The 26,317-nt window shown below is 40.5% G+C and overlaps 1 protein-coding gene across 28 annotated transcripts in view; it reads left to right on the top strand.

Annotated features, from left to right (window-relative positions):
* Positions 1–26,317, top strand: part of DTNA (dystrobrevin alpha) — a 415,842-nt gene that overhangs the window by 263,025 nt on the left and 126,500 nt on the right. For all 28 annotated transcript variants that reach the window (XM_043889354.1, XM_043889355.1, XM_043889359.1 and 25 more), the window contains 2 exons: positions 6,416–6,483; positions 19,261–19,341. In XM_043889354.1, the coding sequence (XP_043745289.1) occupies positions 6,417–6,483; positions 19,261–19,341 (148 nt within the window). In that variant the 5' untranslated portion in view covers position 6,416. The remainder of the gene's footprint in view (positions 1–6,415; positions 6,484–19,260; positions 19,342–26,317) is intronic.

Genomic DNA, 26,317 nt, shown 5'->3' with positions numbered 1-26,317 from the left:
ACTCTCTTATTTCATTCGCCTCCTATATAGGAGCTAAGAAGTGGAACCTTTCTTATCCAGTTTTTAGCCTTTTTAATGACTGTGCTGGAAGAAGGGCGACTTGATGACCTCACCTCCTACAAATCCATTATAGCCAGGAGATCAGCAGAATGTTTTCTAATATACGTGAAGTTCCCTGGGAAAGTGAAAGTCGAGGTCCTCTCCTCTGCTGTTCTCCATGTGACCTGCCAGTCACCAAGTCCTACTGAATGTGTCCTAAATATCTCTCAAGTCACTTCTTCAGCCTAAGACATCTTATTCTCAACTCCTGAATCACAGAAGTATCCAGCTAACTAGACTCTGCCCTTGCTCTTGGGTTTCTACCCCTTATCCTCCTGCTACCCAGTCTTTCCTTCACTCAACATACAATCTGAAGCAATCTTGCCAAAATCTATTTAGATCAATTCCCTGCTTAAACCATGGATGGCACCCGGCTTTTCGGAAGAAAGCCATGTACTATCTAGGCTTGACAAGGCTTTCTAGATGGGACGCCTGTTTCCCTCTCACCTGTACTCAGCAATACTGAACTATTCCCACTTCCCAAATGCAACATATACCCTTTTACAAGCTCCACACTTCTTTTTTTAGTGATTCTTTCTAATTATAATTGCCCTCCCTTCACTCTTTTCTATCTGAAAAATTCCTATTTATCTCTTAAAGCTCTGCCCCAGAGTCACCCTTTCTTTGATCACTCTTTAGAATCTTCCTAGATATAAACCACTATATCCAGCAGAACATACTTCATTATTGTATGTATTACACCAATTTATAATTACTTGTTAGAGACTTTGTTTCCCCTTCTATACTCTGAGCTTCTTAATGGCAAGGATCATGTGTTACTCATTTTCGGATCTCACGAAGCTAGCAGTGCGTCTGATCAATTGCAGCTAAATTATAAATATTGCTTAAATAAATGAGTAGATGGAGTCTCAAAAGTGAAAACAATGCACAACCTGTATAATCTGTGGGACTGAGTGCTAGTAAACGAAACATCTGATGGGGTTTATCCCTTATTTATCATTGTTAGTTCTTTATGTTCTTTTGACATTGCTGCAATCTTCTGGTAAATTCCAAGGTAAACATCTCGTCTACATGAATGAGCAACAAAAACCGATCAAATCAGGCCTGTTGGTGAGCCATGCACCTTGTGATATTAGTATTATCAGAGACAGGTTATTTTCCCCTTCATCTCCTCCATATGACTTCAGGCAGTTGTTGTTATACTTAGATTCACAAAAAGCCAAGCTTCTTGACAGTTTAAGAAGTGAAATTGTTCTCTGTAAAGCGCTTCCTCCTTTCTCTGCTCAAAGTTTTGCTCTTCTTTCTTTCTAATTTGTTGAGAATATAGCCAGGCATTGTGTATTACAAGTTCCACTGATCAGAGTTAAATTGGAAACTCAGTTCAGTTCAGTTCAGTCGCTTAGTTGAGTCTGACTCTTTGCGACCCCATGAACCGCAGCACGCCAGGCCTCCCTGTCCATCACCAACTGCCAGAGTCCACCCAAACCCATGTCCATTGAGTTGGTGATGCCATCCAGCCATCTCATCCTCTGTCGTCCCCTTCTCCTCCGGCCCTCAATCTTTCCTAGCATCAGGGTCTTTTCAAATGAGTCAGCTCTCTGCATCAGGTGGCCAAAGTATTGGAATTTCAGCTTCAACATGAGTCCCTCCAGTGAACACCCAGGACTGATCTCCTTTAGAATGGACTGGTTGATCTCCTTTGCAGTCGAAGGGACTCTCAAGAGTCTTCTCCAACACCACAGTTCAAAAGCATCAATTCTTCTGCGCTCAGCTTTGTTTATAGTCCACCTCTCACATCCATACATGACCACTAGAAAAACCATAGCCTTGACTAGACGGACCTTTGTTGGCAAAATAATGTCTCTGCTTTTTAATATGCTATCTAGGTTGGTCATAACTTTCCTTCCAAGGAGCAAGCGTCTTTTAATTTCATGGCAGCAATCACCATCCACAGTGATTTTGGAGCCCAGAAAAATAAAGTCTGACACTGTTTCCACTGTTTCCCCATCTATTTGCCATGAAGTGATGGGACCAGATGCCATGATCTTAGTTTTCTGAATGTTGAGCTTTAAGCCAGCTTTTTCACTCTCCTCTTTCACTTTCATCAAGAGGGTCTTTAGTTCTTCTCCATAAGGGTGGTGTCATCTGCATATCTGAAGTTATTGATATTTTTCCCAGCAATCTTGATTCCAGCTTGTGCTTCCTCTAAGCAGCCTGATTCAAGAACTCATTTTGTCCATGTGTCCTTCCATGGAATCAGAGTAAGCTGGAAACTGGTGTGCCCCATTTTTACTGTTTTCACTCTGATCAATGAGGAATAAATGAATATTCTCCATTTTATCTAGCAACACTGCTTCCCAAGAAACTCTGGGGGTAGAATGAGAGGTAACCAGGTAAGATTTTAATCCATCTGAGAGTCAAGATCTGTAATAAATTTGTAATTTTCTGATCAATGGAGTTAAGAACCTAACAAGCTTTCTTTATTCGAGTTCTTCGAACACAACACATCTGTTGGTATGCACCACCTATTTCCCCACATGCTTTGCATCATAGCACTGTTCTTAAAGAACGTATTTATTCATACACATTGTTACTTTCTGCCAGTTGTCTATTACATCTTTTTGGCACCTTCTGCCATGCCAAAGTTGATCTTTATATGGGCTGGCTTACTGTCTTCATGTCTTCCAGGGCTCCATGTCCTACTCAGTAAAGTCTTTCTCCTTTCTATGTTTGCCTCGACTATATTTCATAATTAGAGCTGCTAAATACAAACGTCTCATATTTCTTTGTAAGGTCCAGTTATCCTTATTTTTGGAGAGTGGATAACTGATTGTTAAAACATTTCCCCAATGATGAAAAACTAATCTTATTACACGTTGCTGTTTAGTTGCTAAGTCATATCTGATTCTTTGGAACCCCATGGACTGCAGCAGCCAGGGTCTTCTGTCCGGGGGATTCTCCAGGCAAGGATACTGGAGTGGGTTGCCATTTCCTTCTCCACAGACCATGCATTTTAAATCAAAATCTTGTCTTATGAAGCAGAAGGTGAAATATACGCAAACTACACTGATGTCACCTTTTGGTCTATTCACCCACTTTTTGGTTAATTAACTCATAAAATCTTTCCTGGTTAATATGCCATACCTGTATCAGTGTGGAAAACAGGAGGCTGGTCATCATAACCCATGTTGATGTGTCTCCTCTGGTTTGGAGTGGCAATGTGGCATGACCTGTCCACTTTATAAACGTGTGTTCCTTTTGAAACAGTAATTCTAGATCTAGGAGTTTCATCCCACTGGAATAAATATATAAGTATAAATTTTTTTTAAATGCATGGTCTGAGATTATTTTTAAAATATAAAGTGGATTCACTCTTTTCAAATAATTAATCTCTGAAACTAATACAATTGGAATTTCACTCTTCTACGAGTCAGTTTTTGAAAATATAATTGAAAGTCCATTTTGAGAAAAGAAAACTTATTCTTCCTTTCTCTCTCTTTTCTCTTTTTTTTTCTATTTTATTCATTTGTTCAATAAATACCAACTGGACATAGTTTTTGTTGATTGGATTTGGCTGGACACTGTGAACAATTTAAAATTTCAGTCATTGCCCCTAAAAACCTTCCAGAGACACACAAAAAGTTAACTAGAAAAAGAGATGTCACAGATAGTACCAAGTGAGTAGTACGGGCAGTATTGCTGCCAGTCACCAGCCAGTCTTTACCTCCCTGACATTTTCAATCAGAGTTTGCTAGCCTGCCATCCTTTGTGATTTATTTTTAATGATTCTTTTCATCTCAATCCAACATATAGACAGATACAGGAACATATCCTGTTTTATCCCCTATCTACTACTTCAACTCTACTTCTGAGCTCTTGAAATAAAAAATGAAAGCTATCCCCAGACTATTTTGTGAATGTCAGATTATTATCTACCTGCCTCCTCTGGAGAAAAGGAGATGGGTTACATGAATCAGGAAGGGCATGTTTTTCTCCAGGCCTCTATATTTCAACTGTACCTGCACATTCAAAATCTCATAAAAAAGAAAATATTTGACTGTGTTCAGCACTGCATCGTTGGACTTCCCAGGTAGCTCAGTGGTAAAGAATCCACCTGCCAATGCAGGAGACACAGGTTCGATCCCTGGGCCGAGAAGATCCCCTAGAGAAGGAAATGGCAACCCACTCCAGTTCTTGCCTGGGAAGTTCCACGGACAGAGTAGCCTGGTGGGTACAGTCCATGGAGTCACAAAAGAGTTGGACACAACTTAGTAACTAAACAAACACCACTGCGTCATTACCCAGTTGAAGAAACTTCATTAATAATTCTGTGCCTTTCCAATTATTATTCTGACCTTGGTTATATTATCACCCATTGTGAACGGATATGCACTCATAACTCTGTGAAAGTGTTAGTTGCTTAGTTGTGTCTGACTCTTTGTGACCGTGTGGACTGTAGCCCACCAGGCTCCTCTGTCCATAGGATTCTCCAGGCAAGAATCCTGGAAATGGGTTGCCATTCCCTTCTCCAGGGGATCTTCCTGACCCAGGGTCTCCTCCATTGCAGGCAGATTCTTTACCATCTGAACCACCAGGACAGTTCCTTTAACTCTGTAAGCCAAGGCTATTCCAGGCACTCCTTTTCCTGCCTGGCAATAGACAGATAATCCTTAACTCATAGAAGCAACTGGAGAGGCTGTTTGACCAGTTCGTCTGACATTCCATTTTGTTTCACCACCAATGTTCTTTTACTCTCCAGTGAGTCACTTCACCCACAACCCCTCATCTTTTGAGCCGCCTGCCGCATTCACAGTGGACCCTCCATATCTGTGGGCTCCACACTGAGGATTTAGCCAACTCCCATCAAAGGCAGATCCAGAGGGCCAAATGTGCAACACTATTTTATGTAAGGGATTTGACCATTTGAGGATTTTGGTATTGGGGAAGCAGGGGAGGGGCTGGAACCAGTCCCCCTTCACTACCAAGGGAGGATTGTAGTTCCTTACATTTAACCCCCAGGTAATCAACCTCTCTTGCATTCACTATTTTTTTTTTCCACTACCATGGCTATAATTACTTCACTGTGCTTTTATGCTTCCGTATCTCCCTACTGGAGTGTAAGCCCCTTGAGGGCAGGAACTGTGACTTCATCACTGTTGTATACCCAGAGTTGAGAGAGAGGCATAGCTGACTATGGGGGCTCAGAGGAAAGGCCCTAAACCCAGCCCATCAGAGAGAGTTTGGGAGAATTTCAGAGGAAAATACACCTAAACTGAGACCTGTATGATGACTGAAACTTATCCATGTATAGAGTAAGGGAAGTCCAGACAGATATAATACTGATAGCTTGAGAAAAATTCATATTTGAGAAAGAACAGGGTCCACTGAAAGACATGCAGAAAGATCAACTGTGTCTTCTTTTACCATGCCTGAATGCAAACATATATGCGTATATCAGTGTATGTATATTTGTGTGTATGAGAGAGGGAACTTTAGTTTTTAAAAGTTTAATTAGCTATAGCAAAAAATCAACTCCATCAACATAAAATGCTTAGTATTTAGCCCAAAACTCTCTATGGGGCTAAACATCATTTCCATTAACTTTTCCATAATTTTCTTTTTCTTAAGTCAAATTTTAATCTTTTAATCCTTTTGTTTTCATCCTTCATTTTAACTGTCAGTGTTTTCATAGTATTTTTAAAATAATTCCATTATAGATAATGGTATGGTTAAGTAGAGACAGGTGAACCTAACCAGTACACAATGAAATTATTGTGTACTGAAAAACTGTTGCAGGTTCCAAACACTTCCATTAGAAATGAACGTTTGGAAAATGACCTGCTTCTAAATTGAGGTTTTGGGTACAGCTGGATCAGGTTGCAAACGAATATAGTGGAAAGTAGACTGGTCTTGGAGTCAAAATGTCTGTGCCATTTACTTTCCTAAGTCTACGAGACTCTCTCTCGTCTTTTCTTGATTGGGATCTGTAGCATCTGCTCTAGATTCTTTGCAGGCGTTCTGAGAATTGATAGAGAAACTGTATGTGAAATGAATTATCTAACAGAAGGATGGCAGAGGGTTAGATTCAGTTACAGCACAAGGTGATCTTCTGTTGTAGTTATTTGTGTATTAGAAAATTAAAATTTTATACTTCCTTCAACAACTGTAACGTTGTATATGGACAATATGTACAACCATTTAAGTAAGTCCAAGGAAAGCTATTCTTTTTAAATGCAGTTTTCAATAGTTTGTGTCTATGTTTGTAGCATGACTACAGCGTGTGTGTTTATATAGAAATGGCTGCTTGCCTCGTTAGCATGAGGCTAATACACATTGTAATTATTTTGTTTCATAGAATGATTGAAGATAGTGGGAAAAGAGGAAATACCATGGCAGAAAGAAGACAGCTCTTTGCAGAGATGAGTAAGTATGAAACTTTGAAGGAACACCCTATGGTGTCTGTTGAATACTCAGGGAAAGACCTGGAAATAAATACTTAATCCTTATGGCATTTGTACTTTTCCTTAAAATCCTAAATTCTTTACAGAAAATGTAAATTTGGGAATTTTTTGCCTCCTCTTAGGTAAGAGTTAAATTGGTTAATGAATCATCATAATTTGTTATTAGGCCTGTATATCTTACATGAAAAAAAAAGATTTGTGAACCTAAATATATATATACACACAAATGCTTAATAAACACTATTTAGTGTTGGCATTAATACAATCAACTACGCTTCAAAGTCTATGTTCATTTCCCCACACTGTCACAGAGGCTGGCACATTGCAGGCACTAGATAAAATTATTGAAATGAATCAGTGAATGACTTACTTGCAAAATGATATCATATGCTCATGTGGGAAAGAGAAGTCAGGCATGATTACCAGACAAAACTAAAGCTATCATTTGAACTTCATGCCAAGGGGAGAAGCTGTCCTACAAACTAGTTTCTTAAAAGTGAAAGGGAAAACAAAAGTTTAAAAGAGTTTGGAGGTGACCTGCTATACAAGGAAAACCGAACCGCTGACTCCAGTGGAGAACTCATTCAAGGTTGTCGGTTTATGTAAATACAAGATTGCTGTGTAAGTAATTAGGTGGTGGTATCTCCTTCTATACCACTTTTCTTATTCATAAGGAAGGAGAACTTGACATGAGGAGGGAGGAACTCACATCTCAAATTAAATGTTATAAAGAAAAAAAGTATAGTTCTCTTATTGCCTTTTTATCTCTCATTCTCTGCATAAGGAATGAGGAAGGGCAGAACTGAGTCGTAAGCCTTTTACTCCAAGAAGGCAAGAGACAAAATTAGGTTTCTACTGGAGACTGGAACTGATTGGCAAGAATGAGGGTCGGGACAGATAAAGGAAAGCCCCAGATAATAAGATTCACATTTTTTCTTTATCATTTCCCAATAATCTGGAGTTACCAAGACAGCGTATGAACTAACAAAGAGGAAAGAAAATTAAAATTGATGTGGGGAATCTCAATCGCACTCCTTGCTTTTTCCACTTTTAGAAACATGTCTGAAGTGCCTGTGACAGTTTCAGTCGTGACCTTCCAATTTCCTGGGCTGTGTAGCTTCACTTCTGGCCTGACCAGTCACCTGGAACTGTGACCTCTGTTGATACGAATCTAACAGAGGAAGGAACCTAGTTGCTACCTGCCCATCTAAGCAAAATCCAGACCAGTACAGGTGTCTTCTTGTATCATAGCTTCTTAGACTGAAGAGGCAAGAGCCATATAGATCATAGTAGTAGTAGAGTTGGTTGCTCAGTCATGTCTGACTCTTTGCAACCCCATGGGCTGTAGCCCGCTAAGCTCCTTCTGTCCATGGAATTCTGCAGGTGAGTATACTGGAGTGGGTTGCCATTCCCTTCTCCAGGGGATCTTCCCAACCCTGGGATCAAGCCTGGCTGTCCTGCATTGCAGGCAGATTCTTTACTGTCCAAGCCACTAGGGAAGCCCTATGTAGACCATGGGCCAGTGTTTTATCAGAAAAAGAAAAAATATTAATATTTAACAAAGAAAAGCAATAAAGTCTTAGGAGAAACCTTTAAATTTATCATTGTTACATTAAAGACTGTATCAGCCAACAGACTGTAAGAATTATGAAAGTGTTCTTATGTCATGATTTTGAAAACATTTATCTGAATTTCAGTATATTATGCCAGCTCCTCCTGCACCTGTTGTGGTGCCTGGTTCCGACAGACACATATGTCACAGACGTCTTTCGAATTAAAGTTGTCCAACTCAAAGAAAGATTGACATAAGTTTTATATCCATAGGGACAGAAAAGCTATAAATTTTTCAAGCAAGAGAGACTTAGGAAAATTGTGCGTTTATTTCCCAAATTGTAATTTAACCTTTCATAGAAACTTGTCAGAAGGTCATGCAGTATATTAAATCATTTTGAGTTCTCCTGATTAGTGATCAAAATAGTTAAGCAAGCCACACAGATATGTATCTTTCTTCCTTTCTTCCTCTCTTCAAAAGCAGGTAAACACATCTGACTTGAACAATCCATTAGTGAGCATCATTTTCAGGTTAACACTAAATAGGACACACCTACAGTAAGTGGGATTCTGCCAGATAAAACAATTGACTGATTTCCAAGAGAGCCATTGATTTTTTTTTTTTGAGACATTGATTTTGATAGATTGTCAGACAAAAGAAAAAGGTAACCTCATTGAGAATGTGTTAAATATTGGAAACTGTATGGGTTACCCCACCTCTATCAGCAGGACACCAAAGAAAGACAAGGAAACTATGATCAGAGAAGATTGACATTGAAACCTGGAAAGTAACTTCTTCCAGAATCTGTGATGTCTAGACAGAGAGCTTAAAAAATGGAGGAACTGGTTAAATGTGGTCAGCTAAGCATGACTTAGAAGCAGTGATTTTTCAGACATGGAAGAAGTAGTGATTTTTCATACACGGAAGTAGTGATTTTTCAGACATGGAAGGAAAGTGCCCAAGAGATTCTTGGTTTTGGAAATTACAGATGTCACAAACGTAAAAAAAAGGAGTTAAGAAGGCAGGGAAGACTTTTTTAAGACTCTTGCCAGAGGGGAGAGAAGTGGAACTCAGCTCTACCAGAACCAAAGACAAGAGGGTTTCTAAACTCGGGGGTGAATCAAAGCAGACAGACTGGAAGATATCAGAGGGTCATTGTGGTCATTGACACGCAGTAGACATTGTCACAGTGAGAAAGTTAGGCGTCTACCCTCCCACACAGACCAGGAGATCTTCTTCAAGGTTTCATTTCCATGGTGTGGCTTCCTTAAGAAAGGGGTGTGTGTGTGTGTGTGTCTGTGTGTCTGTGTGTGTCTCCTGTCACGCAGTCCTCAGTCATGTCCAACTCCTTGAGATCCCATGGACTGCAGCCTGCCAAGGCCCACTGTCCATGGAATTTTCCAGCCAAGAATATTGGAGTGGGTTGCCATTTCCTTCTCCATCGAAAAAGATATTTCTGGGCAAAACTGGCAAAAGCCTGGGAGGTTTACATCTTTCAAGGGACAAAGAATTTACAAAGGAAAGTTTTCTAAAGTAAATGCTCTAAGAAAAGAGAGATCAAAGACCTAGAGAAACAAGAAACCTATCTAAAGGTTAGTCAAGCGGAGGGGAACCTTACAAAAACCAAAGAACAGAGAACAGAATAACAGTTGATCAGAAGGACAACTGATAAGAAATTTTGGCAAATTCAGGTGATTATAGCACATACTTTTGTTAAACATCTACTCTGAGCTCATAGCCACAAGCGACAGAGGCAAAAAAAAAAAAAAAAAAAAGACAAAATTAAGAGTAGTATGGACTCACAAATAAGCCAAAAAACAAAACAATCTCTTTGGCCACATACTTTGATTAAAGAAATTTGGGGCAAGTTGCCCTAAACTAAAATTTCCCCTCAGCATAATGCCCTAATTATCTGTTTACTTGGTACCTTAGATTAAAGTTAAAAAGGCTCCAGTTAAACGTAAATGTCGTTCTCACCTCGACCTTTTCCACCATCAGATAAGTTTATCAGCTCAAATAAATTTAACATACTGGCTTTTAGCGGAGTAAATTGTTTGCACTTGTAATCAAACTCCCTTTCTTCTCTTTTTCTGCTGAGGGCACATTTACTCTGCTTTTGTGTGACACTTACTTGTGAACATGTCTGTGTCAGCCCACTCACATAAACCCCTCCCTCGGGACAGACCCTGGACCTTTGCCTCCAAACCCATTCACCTCAGATGCTGAATCAATGTTGGTTTAAAAGCCTCACGGCACAGGATGGGTTGGTTTTAATGAGAGGGAAATGATTAAGAAACACTCACTCAGAAAATGGAAGGCCGCCTAATCTGATGACGAAAGTTCTGGGAAGAAAGCAGAGTGATAACCGCTGGGCTCTGAGTGAAGGCAGGACCAGAAACCAAAGGGAGGCAAATGGAGGTGCTCAACAAACACTGCGGAGTGGTTCAAAGACAGACACTCCTTCGGAGTGCTGACGGCACTCAGCTTGTGCATAGCTGGAATGGGGCCTAGAGCATGATTTTGCAATGTACGCTACGAGTTTTAGGGAAAACAACTTCACAAATTCAGGAAAATGGCATGAATGATCCCACTCCCATAGGCCAGGGTGGATGCAGGGACTGTTTTCACTTGCATCTTCATTTCTCATGCTCTTCAGCATCACTGGGATGTCAAGTCCATGGGTCATCATCCTGGAAGTGCCCCCTTTTATGTCACCTCCGTAGCCTGGTCTCCTGATTCTTCTGATCTGTTTCTCTTTTTCTATCTCTTAGTAGCCTCCAGGCTCCCTGAAGCTCAGATTTTAACCAAAGTTTTGCTCTTGACCAGTTCTCTCCCTGTGCAGTGTGACTTTCCCCCAAGGTTTCACCATTATTGTCATGGTTCTCAGGTGTTCGAGGAATGCTTCAAAACCACTGCCCACGTCTCAGAAACCAGCTAACCCAGAATAGTCAGTAAGTTTATTGTCAGCTTCCCTGGTGGCTCAGTGGTAGAGAATCTACCTGCCAAGGCAGGAGACTCAAGTTCGATCCCTGGGTCAGGAAGATACCCTGGAGAAGGAAATGGCACCCCACTCCAGCATTCTTGCCTGGGAAATCCCATGGACAGAGGACCCCGCCAGGCTAAGGTTCATGGGATCGCAAATGGTCAGACATGATTTAGCGACTAAACAACAACAAGGTCAATTTCCCTGCCAGACTTGGCTCCTCACTGTCAAAGCTTCTGCTGATGAATCACCTTGAGGTGGGCCTACCGTTAGTTCCACTAACTCTTCATCATGACAAAGCCAACCAGCGTTCCACCATGGCTGCCACAGATTCCCAAAGTCACGCAGGCTTTGAACCATTACCGAGGGTGCTGTTAGAAGCAGGGGGGAAATTTCTAGCCCCAAACCTGGGCCCCATTTTGTCATTTAGAATGTGGAATAGCCTTACTTGTGCACACAGTCTCCTCTTGGAAAAATATTCCCAGTCTTGGCAGTTAAGGCCTATTGATACATTTTATATGTTTGTCAAAAAATCTTGGAATATAGACCATATTAAGGAACTCCATATCTGTGTATCCAGCTGCCCCTGGGTACGTCTACTTGGACATCCCACAAGAACTCAAACTCTGTAAATTCAAAACCAAACCCTTCATCTTCACACATCTACACACCTCCTTGGTCATACCTTAATTCAGTGAGGGCCACCCCATCCCATTGAGTTGTATAAGGTAGAAAGTTGAGCACTGTATTTGACCTCAAAACTCCTTTGCCTCCCCTCACCTGCTCTCTCTGCCCCTCTTTCTTTCTCTCCTCCTCCTCTTTCTCTCTCTCTCCCTCATACACACACACACCACACACATCCAGTCAATCATCAACCATGAAAAAGAGTTTAGACATGGGTTCTTAGGCTGCATCTTTATTCTTTAAGTATTTGTTGGGTGAGTTTGAAAAATGAGTAAGACATTTAAAAATTTGAATGATTTTATAAAAGGTTTTATAAATGAGCTATGAAAATGTATAAAGCAAAACATATATGAATTGTGTGACACTGTTCAAAGTGTAATAAAGCTACAACCAAAAATAAGGTAATACAGGCTGGCTAGCTGGATTACTGGGTAGATGGATGGAAGGAATGAAATAAGGTAACAGGAAGAAAGGGACAGAGGGGAGGAGTGAGGAAAGGACAGGACAGAGGGAGGAAGGGAGGACAAAACGTCTCGTAGAGCTAAAGAAAGGAAAAAACAGGATTTGCAGAAGGTAACAGTGTAATCAATCAATTTTTTAACTGCACCTTTGTTTTCCTCTTTATTATTTTCTTCCAACTATGACCTGAGTGTGAAAGGTTTGAGGAGATGTTTTAAGAGCATTATATTGCTTAAATGATTTAGCTTTAATTTTTTTCTTATGAAAAGTTTTGAATATATACAGTTAAGTTCAGTTGCTCAGTCATGTCCGACTCTTTGTGACCCCATGGACCGCAGCACACCGGGCCTCCCTGTCCATCACCAACTCCTGGAGTCCACCCAAACCCATGTCCACTGAGTCGATGATGCCATCCAACCATCTCATCCTCTGTTGTCCCCTTCTCCTCCCGCCTTAAATCTTTCCCAGCATCGGGGTCTTTTCAAATGAGTCAGTTCTTCCCATCAGGTGGCCAAAGTATTGGAATTTCAGCTTCAGCATCAGTCCTTCCAATGAACATTCAGGACTGATTTCCTTTAGGATGGACTGGTTTGATCTCCTTGCAGTCCAAGGGACTCTTAAGAATCTTTTTCAGCACCACAGTTCAAAAGCATCAATTCTTCGGCACTCAGCCTTCTTTGTAGTCCAACTCTCACATTCATATATTACTACTGGAAAAACCATAGCTTTGCCTAGACAGACCTTTGTTGGCAAAGTAACGTCTCTGCTTCTTAATATGCTGTCTAGGTTGGTCATAGCTTTTCTTCTAAGGCAAACGTCTTTTAATTTCATGAATGCAGTCATCCCCTGCAGTGATTTTGGAACCCAAGAAAATAACATCTGTCACTGTTTCCATTGTTTCCCATCTATTTGCCATGAAGTGATGAGTTTTCTGAATATTGAGTTTTAAACCAACTTTTTCACTCTCCTCTTTCACTTTCATCAAGAGGTTCTTTAGTTCTTCTTCACTTTCTGCCATAAGGGTGGTGTCATCTGCAAATCTGAGGTTATTGATATTTCTCCCAGCAATCTTGATTCCAGCTTGTGTTTCATCCAGCCTGGCTTTTGACATGATGTACTCTGCACATAAGTTAAATAATCAGGGTGACAATATCCAGCCTTGACGTACTCCTTTCCCGATTTGGAACCAGTCTGTTTTTCCATGTCCAGTTCTAACTGTTGCTTCTTGACCTGCATTAGAGATTTCCCAAGAGGCTGGTAAGATGGTCTGGTGTTCCCACTTCTTTAATAATTTTCCACAGTTTATTGTGATCCACACAGTTAAAGGCTTTGGCATAGTCAATAAAGGAGGAGTTTTTCTGGAATTCTCTTGCTTTTTCTATGATCCAACAGATGTTGACAATTTGATCTCTGGTTCCTCTGGCTTTTCTAAAACCAGCTTGAATATCTGGAAGTTTATGGTTCATGTACTGTTGAAGCCTGGCTTGGAGGATTTTGAGCATTACTTTGTTAGCATGTGAGATGAGTGCAATTGTGTGGTAGTCTGAACATTCTTTGGCGTTGCCTTTCTTTGGGATTGGAATGAGAACTGACCTTTTCCAGTCCTGTGGCCACTGCTGAGTTTTCCAAATTTGCTGGCGTATTGAATGCAGCACTTTCACAGCATCATCTTTTAGGATTTGAAACAGCTCAACTGGAATTCCATCACCTCCACTACCTTTGTTCATAGTGATGCTTCCTAAGGCCCACTTGACTTTGCATTCCAGGATGTCTGGCTGTAGGTGAGTGATCATACCATCGTGGTTACCTGGGTCATGAAGATCTTTTTAGTATAGTTCTTCCATGTAATCTTGCCACCTCTTCTTAATATCTTCTGCTTCTGTTAGGTCCATATACAGAAGTAGAGAAAATAGTATTCATCTCTACGTTAATTGTTTACTGCTTAGCCCCCACCATATAATTATGAAGCAAATCTAAGATATTATTTAGATGAGTCAGATCTCCATGGTTTAAAGAATTGGATACATGTATATATAAGGCTGAGCCCCTTTGCTGTTCACCTAAAACTATCACAGCATTGTTAATCGGCTGTGAAAGTGAAAGTCTTAGTCGCTCAGTCATGTCTGACTCTTTGCGACCCCAAGGACTGTAGCCCACGAGGCTCCTCTGTGTATGGAATTCTCCAGGCAAGAATACTGGAGTGTGTTGCCATTCCATTCTCCAGAGGATCTTCCCAACCCTGAGATGGAACCTGGGTTTCCTGCTTTGCAGGCAGATTCTTTACCATCTGAGCCACCAGGAAATATCTCAATACAAAATAAAAAGTTTTCTAAAAAGGAATCATATCCCCATGGTATAATAATAATGGAGAAAAGCACCATTATTTAATAAAGAGGCAAAAATATAGAGAGGGCTTTCCTTGTGGCTCAAGATTCCAGTAAAGAATCTGCCTGCAATGCAGGAGATCTGGGTTTGAGCCCTGGGTTGGAAAGATTCCTTGGAGAAGGGAAAAGCTACCCATTTCAGTATTCCAACCTAGAGACTTCCATGGACTGAATAATCCATGGGTTCACAAAGAGTTGGACGTGACTGAGCAGCTTTCACTTTCACTTTTTCAAAAATATAGAGAAGTGCAATACTTTGTTTTTTATTACAGATGAAGAATTAGGTTCTTGAGAGTATAGAGTGATTTTGATGTAGGTTTCAAGATAAAATGGGTTGTTGTTTTTTTTTCTCAGATCATGGACAAAATATAGTGGTAATCCTAGACATTTCAACATGCTAAGAATAAGGATTACTCTATTGATTTCATTTCCTTATTCATTTATTCAAATTCCATCCATTTTATAAATGAATTAAGTCAGCTTATTTCCCTTTTTAATAAGGTTACTAGACTGCTTGCTCAGGAAAATACCATAAGATAAAAATGAACCTTAATTTCAGCAAATACTGAAGGAAGTCTCAGGTTGTACGTGCGTTGGGGAAGTGTGAGCTGGATCACCGTACAATTACGTAGATGCGTAGGTAGAGTTGTGACCATATCTGGAGGAATAAGTAATGGATCCATCAACTTGGAGGACAGCCTCCAATTATATTCTGGAAGCCTCTGTGGCCCTGGACAGCTGTTTGATTTTAGACAATGGCTTGGACACAGAAGACATGTGACTACACCCAAGGTAGGCTATGAGTTTATAGACTTTGAAGGAAAGACCACACATGTCAAAGTGAATTAAGTTCATGGTTTATTGGGCCAGCTACCAAGAAATTTCTTTTAAACAAGATGGGTAAATGGAGCAAGAACCTGTTCAGTCTGTCTCAGCAGCTTTTTTGAGTTCCAGAATCCGTGATGGATCCCGTGGTTGCCACTTACATGATCCCTGTGAGGCAATGGGCTGCTGCATCTGAAAAGCTAAACTTCGTTGCTCACCATATCCCTTTTAATATTCAGGGCTTACATCCTCAGCCAGAAAGAAGCTTTATAAACTGAAGGCTTTGCCAGACCTCCAGACCCCTACCTGAGGTTTGAACTAAGCAGCTGCATCTACATGGTAATAGGCAAAGGAGTCAGGGTATTCCTGACCTTAGGCATCATCTCTACACCCCTTTTACTGCATCCCGGGGAGTGGCACCTTTGCTGAATGCCCTGTAGGAACCCTATGAGAAGGAGCAGCAGAGGATCCAGGGTTTCTGTTCTTAGAGGATGAGGTCTCACTGGAACTAAGAAATTTAATTGTGTGCTGCATCACAGTTCTTTTAATCCTGGGGCTTGAATCATTATTTTTGAAGAACTTACATAAATTGTCTATGTACATAATGTCTTCTTTTAAAGGATTATTTAAAAATATTGAGATTCTCTTAATTGTTGAACCAAACTGAGCATTGCTAAAAGTACATCTTCATCCTGGGGAAAAAGATTTAATGCTCATGTATTTCTGATTGTCTCTGTGTCTCTGCTTATCCTGCATTCTAGAGAGTTCATTTCCCACGTGAGCCTCTCTGATTGACAGAAGACATGAAACTAGGAAGGTCCTTTGAAATGCCAGTGGCAAAATAAAAATTTGAGTATCATAAGGATTAGAAATATGAGCTTAAAAAGTAAAAGAAACTAAGCAGATTAAATGTGAAGTCCTACCTTTAGCCCCCAAATAAGCATTTAAACAGAAAAGATATGATTTAATAGAAGTGCTTATGATTTCAAAAGCCAGTTTTAATGAACTTCTAGCTTAAAAGAGCCAGAAGAATGAACCATCTATGGAAAAAAAATGGCATCAGTTACCTCTTTATCAGTAGTGGTAACAATTGCTTTCTGTACAATCCACACAGGTAGGCAACAGCTGTGGCATTTGGGCTAATTTTGAGCTTCCCTGGTGGCCCAGACAGTGAAGAATCTGCCTGCAACATGGGAGACCTGGGCTCGATCCCTTAGTCAGGAAGATCCCCTGGAGAAGGGAATGGGTACCCACTCAAGTGTTCTTGCCTGGAAAATTCCATGGATAGAGGAGCCTGGTGGGCCATAGTCCACCGAGTCACAAAGAGTCAGAAAAAAACTAAGTGACTAACACTTTCACTTCTACTTTTCACTTTGGATTAACTTCATATATCTCATTTCAAGGAGATATTAGACAGAACAGGATCACTGGAATGGGTAAGGGTCTCAAGTCCATGTCTGATGATAATGACAATAATAGCAACATCCATATATTGACTCCCATTGTATGCCACTCTCTGGGTAGACATTGTACTTGAAATGGCTTTGGACTTGGACTCTTCAACCCAAAAATCTCAAGGAGACGCTACCCCCACCACCTAAACTTTAAACTCTGTGATGACAAGAACTTTTGTACATAATCTCCAGATGCTAATGATGATCACAATAGCTGCTTCCCAATCTTTGAAAAATAAATTTTGTTAAGTGGCAGGGAGAAAAGATGATATGGTTTCAGAAGGGAAATCGGATGAAATGGATTGAAGTTACAGGGAGGCAAATGAAAGCCCAAATATAAAGAAGAAATGTCTATCACTTATTGGTGCTCAGCAGTGACACCGAAAACCTTATAAGGATGTCCATTTGCTCTTAAGTGCTCACTAGGTACCAGCTACAGAGGTTACCAGCTGGTAAAAGTTGATGCAGTTTTCCTCATTTTATACTTGAAGAAATCGGAAGAAAGTAAAAACTTCTCAAAGTTCATACAACTAGGAAGAGAAAGATTAAGGTTACTGAATATGTAGCTCATATATTTTCACTAAGTTTTAAAATTATCCCTATCATTGCAAGTAATCTTTTATGGCCATTGGCTAAATGTCCATCTATTGAGAACATATTTAGGCAATTTTCTGCATTGGATGAAGGTAAGTCCTCCCTCTTTGATCCTTCAAGCATTCAGTATCAATGAGTCTGTTTGTCAAGTAATAAACTCTCATAAGATTGAATGTTAATGAACTGCCTCATAAAACCATGGAGTAATAGGTGATGTTGTTTAGTCACTAAGTCATGTCTAACTCTTTGTGACCCCACAGACTGTAGCCCGCCAAGTTCCTCTGCCCATGGGATTTCCCAGGCAACAATACTAGAGTGAGTTGCCATTTTCTTCTCCAGAGGATCTTCCCGATCCAAAGATGGAACCTGAGTCTCCTGTTATAAATAAAGTTTAAAAAGTCCTGCATACCGAGTGGTACAGCCAAAAAAAATTTGTTTAATATATCAAAGTAGAGCCATGTACCTTAATATCTGTTATGAATATAAACATGGGCTTGAAAGAAGCAAAACATTTAGAAGTAGCAAACAGACATTAGTTGAACATTTACTATGTTCTAGAGACAGTCTAGAAATTAGCCCCTTCGGAGGAGTGTGGGAGGATGGCCAGGAACTCAGGTGTTGATATAACAAGCAGCCTGTCTACAAGGGCTGATGAGGAGACCAGCCCAAGCCCAGCAGAGGTTGAGGGGCAGAGCAGTGGGGAATGTTGTGGGGTAGGTAGGAAGGAAAGAGGCCTGCAGCGGGGCTTGGATTCCGGGCAGAACTTTCAGCCCTGGTGCTGTGGGCATCGGGAGCCATGCTGGATTCTTGACCTTGAGTAAAGAAGTGGGCTAAAGAAAGCAGTTCAAGAATGTGGAGAACATGCTATGTCAGAGAGGAACTGGAGGCCACAGTGGCAGAAAGAATAGTGCTTGTCTTTATTTTTTTAATTTTTTCTTTATTTTTTAAAATTTATTTTAGTTGATTTACAATGCTGTGCTAATTTCTGCTGTATGGCAGAGTAATTCAGTTATGCATATACATACATTCTTTTCCATTATGATTTATCACAGGATATTGAATACAGTTCCTCATGCTATGCAATAGGACCTTCTGTTTATCCATGCTATATATATACTAGTTTGCATCTGCTATTCCCAAACTCCCAACTGATCCCTCCCTCACCCCGCTCCCTTGGCAACCACAAGTCTACAACCGTGGTTGTTTTTGGAAAGGAGACTCCTCTGAGGTTGACAGGAAGCTTTGTAGGATAGACACGAGCAACAATAATGATGTACGTAATGTGTACCAAGCAGTGTCCCCAGTGTCTTAGATTAGTAGACATTCATTTATCTTTCAACAGTCCATGAGGTAAGTAGTAGTATTATTGTCAGTCCCATTTCCCAGATGAGAAGACTGAGGCTTCTAAAAGCAATTGACCTGCAGGCACCAAGAGTGGATGTCCAACATTCAGCCTGTGCTCACCTCCCAGCCGTACTCTAATTACAGATTACAGTGCATTTAAAATCATCATTTGATAATATTACTATCTGGAGTCATCTAGCAGTTTAAGCCGACTGTTCTCAGAAGTGGCAGACACCACAGGACTGAGCTTGTGTTCCTTAACCCAGGAACAGGATTGACAACCTGATGTCCCAGAACCTGAGGCATACGGGACAGACCTCAGGTCTTAAATTTCTGTCCTAGTAAAGATGAAAGTCAAATTGCATGTCTCGGTTAGGTCTGTAGTTATTTCATTTATGACCATGATCACTTCCTTTCCACAAGCAAGCAGACCACATGTGTGCCTTTTATCTACCCCCAGGGGCTCAAGACCTGGATCGTATCCGACTCTCCACCTATAGAACAGCATGCAAGTTGAGGTTTGTTCAGAAGAAATGCAATTGTAAGTATGCCGGTTCCTTAGGCCAGCTACCCCCATGAATCCTATAGTTCACATCTGTTACTTGGGCTAACTAGCCCTGTGAATCCCATAGTTCACATCTGTTACTTGGTTTATTAAAAGTAGGCTTTCTTGCAAGTATGAATAAAAAAATATATATGTTTATTCAACAATAACAGAGTATGATACACAAATGGTAGAAATACTTTTCCCAAACAATTCTGAAGGCTAAATGACTCAACTGCTGAAGTATTGGAACGGATGAACCTCTGGATATGTATCCTGCCCTTGGAACGGTTTAAATCCGGATGGATGGGTTTTCTTCTTTTCTCTAACATTGGTATTATAAGCTCCAAGCCCTCCAAATGGCTTCCAAAAACTTTAGAAAATATCAAATATTAAGCCCTCCATATGTTTTCTTTACAAATAGAGGGAAATGTTTACAAGCTCCTGGAAAACATTTAAGTTTCTTTCTGAAACTACAAAAATGAGTCCTTTGTATCAGAACATTAACTACTTTTGCTTACATCAGACTATAGCAAGAGAAGAGACAATAATACTTAAAGAAACAAACTGGCTTCAACTTTTTCCCAAATTTTAACATGTAGCAGCAAGCTGGCTCATCCATCAGTGAGCAGTTTCACTTTCCATGCCAGGAGTACTTCCATCAGATTATCACGTTCATTTTCTCTTGGAAAATAGAGTGTTTCCAAGTTCAGGTGTAGGAACTTACTCTTTTCTTTTTTGAAAACCAACTGCTATCAAATTAGTAACTGTTCTCATTTTCTAGTTAGTATTGGACGAATTTTAAAAATGAAAACCATAATGTTCTCCTGCACATATAGACATAGTTTTTGAATACCTAGCATGGGCTTTAGGCACTTGGTGAATGTGGAAACCAGCCGCCTTTACATCTCTGCTCTCCCGGGATCTCTAGCAAAATGCTTCTTGTGGCCCTGGGGGGACCACCTCCAGCCCCAGGCTTCTCAGTTTATAGCTACAGGAATGCACCGGGGACATCTACTCCTCAGCTTGCTCATCTGCAGCTTCTTCCCAAGCTCTAGTAGCTAGAAATGGGGCTGAAATTTGGGCCAGGACAAGAAGGAAGAAAAAACCAGGTGGGTCAAATATCAAAGATGTGTTTTAGCTTGTGCGTGTGTGCGTGCTCAGTCATGTCTGACTCTTTTGCAACCCCATGGACTATAGCCCGCCAGGCTCCTCTGTTCATGGGATTTCCCAGCAAGAATACTGGAGTGGATTGCCATTTCCTCCTCCAGGGAATTTTCCCGACTCAGGGATCGGACCCATGTCTCCTGCATCTCTGCGTTGGCAGGCTTGTCACAGGAAGCTAAACCAGTTCCCCAAAATGCAATAGAAGAACACTGCAGATGCAGGAAGGAACCTGGGATTGTGCTTGCGGTCCTGCATATTGATAAGTCATAAAAGCCCTTTCGGGGACTGGTGTTAAAGGACCAAGAAAATGCTCCCACAAGAAAGCTTCCCCTCCCTCCTCAACCCCATCATCTATATGTAAACAAAAGGAAGAATCTCAGTGTTTTCAGCAATGAAAGTGATGGAACCCTCTCCCTTTTTCCCTCGTTACCACTCCAGTGGCCCTCAGTGTAGACGGAGTTCTATGCTCATAAACCTTTGCTACGCAGAGCCTTCCTTAGGCTGCTTTCAGTAGAGATGGGGAACTCTACTGGTGGTTCCGGCAAGAGGTGATCGGGGACCTCCACTAAGAAAGAAAGCGACAGGATCAACATATATTTTAGAAAATAAATTGTCAGGTATTAAAGAAGAGTAAGGAAGTGTTGTGTATTGCCTTGAGTGTTATTAAATTTTTTTGGTGTGCTTATTTTCTCTCATTCACCAATTTCAGGGCTCTTCAGAGAAGGGTCAATTTTTTATATGTACTCTATGTTTTACTTAAGTTTCTAAGTAAAGACTAATGTTCAATAAATATTTCTCCTTGCCCATTTTGTATAAAATAAGCTATGAAATACTTTGCTGAAATTATATTAGATGCCAGAATAAAATATCTTGAGTGCTTTCAAAAAAATAAAAAAAGACAGTACAAAATGGTAAGGATGAAAAAATACATAGCTAATTAAATAAATAAGGAAAAGTGAGAAAGGAAGGAAGAGAGGGAGGGAGGAAGGAAGGAAAAGTAAAGAAAAAATGACCCACATTGATTAGGCAACCCTGCAGCCAGCATTACAAAGGGTGCACACCGTTGGCCCTAACTGGATCCAGCAAACCACACGCCATATCTCATTCCTCCTACTCTCTGATAAAGGCCCTTTCTCCTTTTTGGGTACCTCCTTTTCCGTTTCCTGCTCCCCTCATCCTTATTCCACATCCTGAATTATGTCATAACCTCACTGACTCTTTTGGAAAACAGTGGGGAAAACGGTGTTGATCCATCCCTGTCTATCCCTCTGTGAGTCCATTCCCTTACCCCTTAATTTAGGAAGCTTATAATGAGCCCCTACTAAAGGTTTGGCACTGCTCTAGGTACCAGGAAGAAAGCTGGAGTGAATGAGATGTGACCTCTGCCTTAAAGTTGCCCAAAGTCTAGTTGGGTAGATGGATTTTTACAGAGACAAACACCACCATGTGGAAGTGTAATAAGGGCAGAGTGTGCGTGAGAGCACCAAGAAGGCAGAGCCCAGACCTAGGTGTGAGGGCTGCTGACGGGAGTTTTCCTGGAGCAGGAGACACTGGGCTGAGTCTGAAAGAATGAGTAGACATCACACGAGGAAGTGTTATTTGCTTTGCAAGGTACCTTATCAACTTCATACGTTTTAGAGAAAGGAAAGATATTACATTCTATACAAACTAGACAAAACTAAGGCTCAAAGGGAAAAAAATAAGCATATATTGAGTGCTCTGCTAAAATTAAGTTTCATTTTAAAGTTGTTGCTACCTGTATCAGAAGTCTTACCTGCAAGCACTATGTGTGTTAGCTGAGTTTTCCTTCCTGACAAAGAATATAAGAGCTGCTGAGGTACATGTAAAATCCTCACACAATTGGGCTTGGTTTGTCTTCATCAAAGTTGAAGTCTTCCTTTTAGGAAGATAACCAGCAACACTGATGTATGTGATATATTAGTCAACATTATATCCTCTATTAGAGGAGCATATTTTCTGTCTGCTATACAACCTATCCCACAAGGCATTATGGTACCTGGTATACTCTACAATAAAAGAAATAAGAAAAAAATCCAGGAAGTGTGCTTTTAACAGCATCACTTTATTGAAAACTCTTACACTGTATTTATTCATGGAAATCAATAGACCTTAACTGAGAACAGGGTGTTTATTTTTAGGCCCAGACCTTATTTACAGTTAAAATTTATTTTGTATATTAACAAAACTAAGCTTTAAAACTACATAATGGAAGAAAAAAAATGTAAAAACTGACACAAAGTCATCACCTAGAAAAAATATTTCTGGGTGCAACATGGGGTATATAGATTTTTAGATTTCTTTTTTATCTAAATTTAAAGATCAAAAAAGCTAGTTAATGTCCCCATATTTCCTTCCCCATAGCCCTTGCCTACTCTGTTGCTAAAGTATTGATTCCTATCACTGACATTCATGTTCATTCTGTTTAATACAGTTACTGATGGATGCTGAGAATAGCTCATTGCCCCTGTTCTGAAAAACTCCAAAGTAGAGGCCAGAAAACTGTGGCCTGTGGTCTGAATGTGGCTCAGCATCTATTTTGTATCAACCATGAACTAAGAATAGTTTTCACAGATGAGTATTTGATAATAGGGAACACTGATTCACAACCCCGACAAAGGAAAATGTTATCCTCCCCAAATAATTCCATTCTTCTCGTTGTTTAAAAATTGGACTCAAGGCTTCTTTGGTTGTCCAGTAATTAAGACTTCCCTTCCAATGTAGGGGGTGCAGGTTCAATCCCTGGACAGGGAGCTAAGATCTCACATGCCTTGTGGGCACAAAACTAAAATGTAAAACAGAAGTAATACTGTAATGAATTCAATAAAGACTTTAAAAAATAGTCCATATCAAAAAAACAAAAACCTTTAAAACAGTGGACTCAATTACTATATTTTTAACTTCATCAGTAAAAATGTGGAAACTTGTTTTCTCTACTTAATATCTACACAGTATTACTATATAACACAGTGGTGCCTCTTGGTCCACAAAAAAAAAAAAAATTTACTAACCTCTGCTAGAAGAAAAGAATTGTAAGAAGCCCACTTTTAGCAGACTTGCTGATATAAGGAACAAACTAGTGGTTATCAGTGGGAAAGGGAAAGGGGAGAGGGGCAGTAAAAGGTTGAGAGGGTAAGAGATACAAACTATTAGGTATCAAATAAGCTGCAAATAAATAAAATAAGCTTCAAGCTACATTGTACAACACAGGGAACACAGCCAGTATTTTATAATAACTCTAGATGGAATGTGTGCTCAGTCACTTCAGTCGTGTCTGACTCTTTGCAACCCTGTGGACTGTAGCCCACCAGGCTTCTCTGTCCCTGGGATTCTCCAGGCAAGAGTACTGGAGTGGGTTGCCATGCATTCCTCCAGATTATCTTCCTGACCCAGGGATTGAACCTGCGTCTCCTGTTTCCTGCATTGTAGGTGGATTCTTTACCACTGAGCCACCAGGGAAGCCCATAGATGGAATGAAAGTGAAAGTGAAGTCGCTCAGTCGTGTTCGACTCTTTGTGACCCCATGAACTGTAGCCTACTCCTCCATCCCTGGGATTCTCCAGGCGAGAATACTGGAGTGGGTTGCCATTTCCTTCTCCAAGGGATCTTCCCAACCCAGGAATCGAACCCGGGTCTCCAGCATTGCAGATCGATGCTTTAACCTCTGAGCCACCTGTGAATCACTGTATTGTATACTTGTAACTTATATTATACTGCAGTTATAGTTCAGATTTTTTAAAAAATGATTTTTTTTCAAGCAAAGCTTCTTATTTCCTTCAAATTTCTCCATAGGCTTTATTTTCCAACTCTGCTTCTTCACTTCACAATTCATCTTTGTACCTTGTCACACCCTCCCTCCCCTGCCATAACTAGCACATTCTCTAATAAAACAAAGGAAGGAATGTGTCCAAAAAATAGGGAACAAAATTTGACTATTTTATTTTCTAGGAGGACTGGAACAGAATGGAGACTATGATAATATTCCCAATACTCCTTCCTAATCAGCAGTATTCTCTTTCGCTTCCAGGTATTCTGCTAAATTTCCACAAAATAAATACCCTATATACCATTTACAAACACGTGAAAATGGCCACATCTCTGCCTTTATTTTTAACAAATAACCATCTTCTACTAGAAAATGATTTCCTCGGTGAGCATTGACACAGTTAATGACCCAGATACCCTGTAATGTCAGCAGATCTTTTTTCAGAAATTACTTTGGAGTCAAGGAAACATGGCCTTAAGTTCACGAACAACAAAAGGCAACAGGAGAAATCAATGAGAAATCTCGAAGCCCTCCTGCTTAATAGTGAGAACAAAAAAGCAAGGAGACGAGAGGATCCTCTCCCCAACACCCTCAGCTGACACTGCACCGTCTTTAGTTCTGGTTACAGTCTGAATTTTCTATCACTCATCTCAATTAGCCTCCAACTAATAAAAATAAATGGAAAAAAAAACTGAATTGAAATCATGTTTAAAAGAAACAGAGGACAAAAGGTATACATTTGCCTCTGGACTTTCTCAAATTATCTTTCCTCTAGTAAATGAAACATTTTTTAAAAGTAAAGTTTCCTTCATTCAGAGATCATTTAAAGTCAGAACACATGCTTTTCTCTATAACTTCTCTAAACTTCTTTCAGGATTTCTTGTGAACCAAAAAAAAAAAAAAAATAGAGTTATCTCTTTACTGAAGTGTTTCTCTTTCACTGCAAAATTAACCCAAGTGAGTGCTATCTATGTCCTAGGTCCTGAATAAATACTCTCCTATGAATGAATGAATATGCCCCACTAGATTCACTTTTCACCTGCTGAGTGACTAGTCTTAGGCTACAGGAATAGCCTGCATTAACAAAGGCTAGTATCACACTCATTTTCCTTCAAGCTAGTGTATCAACATATTCCTCATCCTTGTCTCATATTTTTTGTTTTTGCTTTTTCTTTTGGCTGTATGACCCATGGGATCTTAGTTCCCCAACCCCGGATCGAACCGGCACCCCCTACATTGGCAGCAGTCTTAACCACTGGACTGCCAGGAAGCCCCTCTGCCTCATTTTGAAGTGTGTGGATTTCTGGCTGCCTGTGTCAGTTTTTATCTTTGCTTAACAAATGACCACACACTTAGCAACTGAGAACAACATTTATAATTACCCAGTTTCTATAGGTAGAAACCCACCCAGCATGGCTGGACTCTCAGCTCAGAGTCTCATGGGCTGACCTCCAGTGCTGGCTGAATTTGTGGTTCTCATCTTGGGGCTCCGGGTCCTCTTCCAGGAGAACTGACTGTTGGTGGATTTCATATCCTTATGGTTGAAGGACTGAAGTCCTCCTTTGTTGCTGACTGTCAGCTGGGGACAGCTCCCAGTACCTAAAGGCAAGTCACATTTCTTGCCACATGGCTCCCCACAGACATTCAGAGTGTAAATATCTGTTTCTTTATCCATGTTTCTCTCTGACTCCCTCCTCTGTGACCAGCTAGGAAAAAAAAAAATCTCTCTGCTCTTAAAGGACTCATGTGCTAGGTCAGGCCCACCCAGATACTCTATCTCAAGACAACTGATTTGGGACTTTAATTACATCTGCAGTTACCCACAGCAGTACCTGGGTTAGTGTTTAATTGAATAACTGGGACTAGGTATGTGTGCTTGACGTGCCAGGAACCTTGGGGTGGGGCCAAGCAGGGCATCCTAGGATTCTGCCTACCACATTGCCCAAAGTTTAAAGTAACAGCACAGGCAAGAGAAACAGCTCCCCCTCCAACAGATATGTGTTTAAAAGACAAAGAGAGGTC

Source organism: Cervus elaphus, chromosome 27, assembly GCF_910594005.1.
Source record: "Cervus elaphus chromosome 27, mCerEla1.1, whole genome shotgun sequence".
NCBI lineage: Eukaryota > Metazoa > Chordata > Mammalia > Artiodactyla > Cervidae > Cervus > Cervus elaphus.
Note: the sequence above shows the minus strand (reverse complement) of the source record. Positions and strands in the feature narration are given on the sequence as shown.